This window comes from Nelumbo nucifera, chromosome 4, assembly GCF_055504915.1.
Source record: "Nelumbo nucifera cultivar China Antique chromosome 4, China Antique-T2T, whole genome shotgun sequence".
Taxonomy (NCBI): domain Eukaryota; kingdom Viridiplantae; phylum Streptophyta; class Magnoliopsida; order Proteales; family Nelumbonaceae; genus Nelumbo; species Nelumbo nucifera.
Window position 1 is genome coordinate 34,562,693 of NC_142652.1, and position 6,000 is coordinate 34,568,692.

At 38.2% G+C, this 6,000-nt stretch overlaps 1 protein-coding gene across 2 annotated transcripts in view; it reads left to right on the top strand.

Moving 5' to 3' along the window:
- LOC104607371 (mediator of RNA polymerase II transcription subunit) overlaps window positions 1–4,853 on the top strand; it is a 113,092-nt gene extending 108,239 nt beyond the window's left edge. For both annotated transcript variants that reach the window (XM_010273001.3, XM_088903119.1), the window contains 3 exons: window positions 3,244–3,425; window positions 3,944–4,047; window positions 4,162–4,853. In XM_010273001.3, coding sequence (XP_010271303.1) covers window positions 3,244–3,425; window positions 3,944–4,047; window positions 4,162–4,363 — 488 coding nt within the window. In that variant the 3' untranslated portion in view covers window positions 4,364–4,853. The remainder of the gene's footprint in view (window positions 1–3,243; window positions 3,426–3,943; window positions 4,048–4,161) is intronic.
- Window positions 4,854–6,000: the final 1,147 nt, after the last annotated feature.

The following is a 6,000-nucleotide window of genomic DNA, read 5'->3' on the forward strand; positions in this document are numbered from 1 at the left end:
CATCTCTCTTCCCTTCATCTGTCTCCTATAGAAAACCTCTCATAATTTTCTCCACCTTCCTAGCCACACCTTTATGTGATTGCCGATTTGGTGTTGGACTTCTTTCGGATTTTTTTTTTAATGATGGATGATGGTTGGAAGTCAAGGGTAGAAGGCTATGACTGGATATATTTTTTGGAGCAGTGATGGGCCTGATATCCAGCTAACCATTGTGAGATTAGATGTAAGTGACTTCTTGGAATGGTTGCAATTTACAGGAATGCATTTTGGAGGTCATAGGAAGATGGGCTATCTCACTAGGAGTGAGAAGAAACCTTTCTCAGATGAAGTCTTCCTAGATGGAAAAAGGAGAATATAATGGTTATGTCATGGCTTGTTGGATCAATGTAGCCTCACATTGCCAGGAATTACTATGACTTACTCGTAGACTCATAAAACTGCTAGGGGTTTACCGAGTTCATGGAGAGGTTAGTAATCTCAAACAAGGCAAGAAGTTGGTAGCAACTTATTGTTCTTCATTGTCTCTTTGGGAAGAAATTGATCACCTGGAGGCATTGGTTTGGAGAAACTCTCTAGATGGAGGGCAGTATTGTAAACATGTTGAGAAGCAAAGAATTTGAGTTCCTAGCGGGGGCTCAACTATGATTAGGACTTCACAGTTCACATGGCAACACATGTTGAGTAATGATATGTTTGATTAATAGTATTGTTTCTTATCTGCCTCCAGGCAATTTCTGCCATGTGAGCTAGGCAGAAATGTTCCTCCTTGGCCAAGTCTTTTAGCCTCATATCTTTCTCAGTTAAAGAGCCTTCCTCCTATCCTTTTTAGGTAGGAGAATAACCAAGCAAAATTTTATGAATAAGATCTGGTTTGGACTTTTTATTGTCCTTGATAGTGATGATGATTTCTAGCCCAACATTAATAGATTTAACATGTATTGTGGGTCGGGCCTAAGGTGTTGGGCCTAGGCCCAGCCTGGAATGTTGGGCTAGAAATCATCATCACTATCAAGGATCCTAGAAAGTCCAAACCAGATCTTATTCATAGAATTTTGCTTGGTTATTCTCCTACCTAAAAAGAATAGGAGGAAGGATATTTAACTGAGAAAGATATGAGGCTAAAAGACTTGACCAAGGAATATTTCTGGCTTGCTCACATGGAAGAACCGAGAAGAAACAATACTATTAATCAAATATATCATTACTCAACATGTGTTGTCATGTGAAATCCTAATCAGAGTTGAGCCCTGCTAGGAACTCAAAAATTCTGTGCTTCTCAACATGTTTGCAATACTGCCCTACACAATGTATTCACTTAGATATTCTCTTATCAACACCCTTTCCTGCTTTTGATGCAGAGGAAACAAATGCTGATTGTTTAATAGGGTGAATAGGTGTATCTACCTGCATCTCTCATGAACCGGATCTAGGCTTGCAAACAATTTAAAAGCTCTACCTTCTTCCACTTGCTTGTCATGTTTTTCCTTATCATTAACACTATCTCAATCAATCACCAAATGATGGTCGTTTCTTTCCCAAAGACCTTCTATAGTAGCAAATTAGGTAGCAACAAACACATCTCCTTGCATTAGGGTTGCCAAATCCTGTGTCAATCGGTAAACCCTTTCATTATTCTTACTCTGTCCTTGAGTATTTGATGTTCTCCCAAATCTTAAAATTTGTAGGAAAGTGTTGAACAGTTCTATAGATTTTGGGAGTCAAAGATGACAAAAGTCAGGACATAGCAGCAGCATTTTCCCTAGAACAAATTCTGTGATCAAGGTCATCTTTGGCATTTTCCTTAACACTAACATGGCATGCATGAACCAGTGATGACTTATCCTTGGTTCCTGTAACCAAGGCATAGCCTTTTCTTGATAATTATTACTTTTTTTTTGATAATTAGTAACCAAGTCATCCTAAGGACCTGATTTTAGTAGTTTGCGATCAGATCTGAAGAATATGAATAATGGCAGCAACTAAAGCTTGTCCTGTCTGGTGTCAAATTACAAAGCTACTCTTGTATCTCCATTTAGGCATAGTAAGAACAAAAATAATAAAAGTACAAAAATATCAATGTAAAGACAACAATTAGAGATAAGATCAGAATATGAAAGTGGCTTTGCTTGAAGAAATTTCCTGTAGTTGTTTTATTTTTTGTTTCATTGATATTTTTGTACTTATTCCATCAACGAATATTTCAATATTCTTATCCTTGGGCAAGATCAGAAATTTTTGTGTTTAAAATCATGAAATCATCTTTTTCTGTTAATATCTCAATGTGAAACTAACGAAAGCGGCCAATTTGTATGATTTATCTGAAATGTAGACATAGGTTTCAGGAGAGGTCAAAAGTCAAGGTTGGGAGCAGTTGCAATGTTTTAAAACATGGAGGTGTTCCACTACCTAAAGGCGTGAGGCGTAGTTCAGAACACAAGAGGCGTAAGCCTCCTCAAGAGGAGGATGAAGAGGAAGGGGGGATCTCATTTTTTCTTTATTTTTGATAAAAACCTTTTATATTAAGAAGAATAAAGATGCATAACATTAGTTGAAAGTGGGGATCTTGTCGAAGCGGAGCAAGACCCCCCCTAACTCAAAAAAAAAAAAAAAAAAAAAAAACAAATTGGGCTGCATCGAAAAGGGAGCAGGGGGGTCGGGGGGGCAAAGCCCCCCAGCCGAAGGGGTAGGGGGCAAACCACTTTCTTTCCCCTTATCTTTTCTTCCCTTCCCTTCCCTTTCCTTTTTCCTTCTCTTTTTTTTCTTCTCTTTCTTTTTCTTTCCCTTCCCTTTCTTTTCCTTTCCATTCCTTTCCTTTTTTTTCTCGTCTTTTTATATCAGATGTGCATGAGGCGTACGCCTCTAGCACGCCTCATGAAAAAGGCACAAGAGGAGTACGCCTCTTCAGAGGTGTCAACGCCTCTGGCATACGCCTCAGGGCGTTTTGGGAGCACCTCGCCTGGAGGCACGCCTCCAGGCGTACGCCTTCTATGCCTTTTAAAACACTGAGCAGTTGTGAGAAACTACAGGGGAAGTTTAAGTAATTTACCTTATAACATGATAAAAACATGTAACTGCTCCTATTGGACCCAATCTTAGTTTATTCCTGAACGGAAATATTCATTCCTTTGTCTCATTTCTTATTCTTATGAGCAATTGTTTAGTTGAGCAACTTTTCATGTTTTTACCTGCACTTGCTTACAAGGTGCAACTCTGACAATACTGTGTACCTTTTTTTCTCATCAGGTAATATAGTTGCACTTCTCCATGCTTTCTTCAGTAACCTTCCACTGGAGTGGCTGGAAGGGACACATGCAATCATTAAGAACCTTAGACCACTAACATCTGTTGCAATGTTGAGAATTGTGTTCCGCATAATGGGTCCACTGCTCCCAAGACTTTCCTGTGCTAAACAACCCTTCGTGAAGGTATAAATTCATCCCTAAATGTTTCTTCTTTTTCCAGAAGAGGTAGGCTTTATTGAACCTGCAGCCTGTAGACAGCAGTGCAATCAATTAATCAATTTAGCTCTTTGTATTTCTCTGCTATTTCCATTCATGAAAGAAGTATAGTTGGTCTTCTCATGGATAAGAAAATATGATTCTACAAATGTAACCTCAACGCAATCATCTCTTATTTGTAGCTCCCAGATTGTTCAGTTATGAGTAGCACGCCTTAGATTGTAGCTACTATTCTAATTAAACATGTTTATCTTTCAGTGACTGAAAATTCTTTATAACTTCAAACTGGAACGATAATCAGTTAAAGTAATGTTATTAGTAAACTTGAAGTCCCTAATCCTTCTTTTGCTCATTCCTGGTAACTGCATGCATTATTAACTTTGTTGTCTACTTATTTAGTTTTCTTGAATTATACGCATATCTAATTACTCTTACATTTTTTTTCTCATTACAATAACATTACCATCTTATTGCCTATGTGGCAGACCTTAGCTCTGTTATTCCATGCAATGGCGGATGTATTTGGGAAGAACACACAACCATCCACTCCTACCGAAGCATCAGAAATAGCAGATCTTATCGACTTCCTGTAAGTGCCTGTTGCATATCATCTACTATGTATCTTCTGTTTGACATTCCTTTTTAGTCCTTCAGTCAGTGGCATTATGAGTACTTACGTATTTAGCCTGATTGTGTTTCTCAGCCATCATGCTGTCCTATATGAAGGGCAGGGAGGACCAGTACAGAGTAACAGTAAGCCTAAAGTAGATATCTTGACTCTCTGTGGAAAAACAATGGAGGCCTTACGACCAGATTTGCAGCATCTTCTTTCCCACTTAAAAACTGATCCCAACTCTTCCATTTATGCAGCAACTCATCCAAAGTTAGCCCAGAATCTGTCATAATGGTTCTGAGCCTTGTAAAGTTTGTATCATTTTGATTATCCTTCATTTTGTATATGTGGTAAGGCCATGATATGATTTTTATCATCTACCGTTAGTCAAGATTGCATGTGAACAGTGGTCGTACTTCAATATTCATCAAAAGAAAATATTCAGCTCAGATGTTTACACAACCCTCAGCCAAGCAAGAGAGGGGTGAAAAGCTTTTCCTCGAGTGGCACGCAGCATGCATCTTATTTATATACCCTTGGTAGACTCTTGTTCTGTCTACCGACTCTACCCCATGATACGGCTAATACAGTGTTTTTATGTACTTGCGAGTTACAACTTTGTTCTTCTGTAACTTTCTGTTTTTGGCAATGACTTCTGTAACTTTTAATGTAAGAAAATTTAGGAAATACATAAATGTAGTGGATAATTTACTAATGCTTTACTTTTGTAACATCTTGTAAGAAAATTTTTCTAATCCCAATTCTTTTTCTTCTTTCTGTTCCTTCTTTTGGTTGACATCAGCATGAGGCATTCTTGACATCATCTGCTGTGTTTCTAAGCATTTCTCATGGACCACAGGCAGGAATCTACAGTCATTCCATATCCACTCAAAAAACAAACACACGGCTCGTGGGCAAGATACGTGTGTCGTTTTTTATCAGTCCGCACCTGACAGTCTTGCAGAAAAAGTTGCGACTTGCGAGACATTGCAGGGGCCATACCATTGGCCCATTGCTTTCTTGCCTTTCTATTCATTCAGTATCAGGGTAAAGGGAGGGGCAATCTCAGTGACATTTCTGCTTTCCTGTCTCCATCTTTTGTCTCACTTTCAAGGATATAACGACCCTGGTAGAAATTGCCCTAGTTTTCATGACAAGCCACAGGCTCCACCATTGTACGCTTAACCTAGTCAGTTCTGTGTATGGAGCCATGGAGGTGTTGATGGACAGCTTAACCAGACTGATTTACAATTAAAAATGCTTAATGGCATAAATAAATAAATAGGTCAATTTTAAGATATGGCAACAATTGGTTCATGTTGTTCAACACTTCAATACCAGCCTGTTATGTCAGTTGACCAAAAATAACTAATTACAATAAAAAAAAAAATTAAAAGATAACATTGATTCATTGAAGGTTAAGAAACAAACTAAACTCGACAATGCTACTGTCTAGTTCAAATAAAATATTTATTTTTGGGCATTTGAAATTAATGTGTATGAAAAGATGTACAATCTGCAATTGTATCCAACCGTCCGTTTCAAAGTGTCCAGTTTCCAGGCTGGGTGGTTCTGGTTCAATTGTCAATGACCAAATCAGAAATTTTGAATTCAATGATTATCCAGGTGAAGTTGAAATCCTCAAATGAAAGATGTCTGAACCAGTCTTATGATTCACAGGGTACGTTTCCAATTTTCTGAGGTATTTCTTATCATTTTTTGAAGATAAGGGCACTCATATCTGTCTGTCTGATTGTGTATTTTCATTTCGGCTGAAACCAAATGCAAGCCAGAGCCCTCCAACTTCTGAAGCACGGATGCACAGGATTTAATTTGTTCCCTTCTTGATTCAATCACATCTACCTAATAACAATGGCGCAAAGCCATCTAAGTTTGTAACAGTGGTGTCATCTTGAATGGAAAGGAACA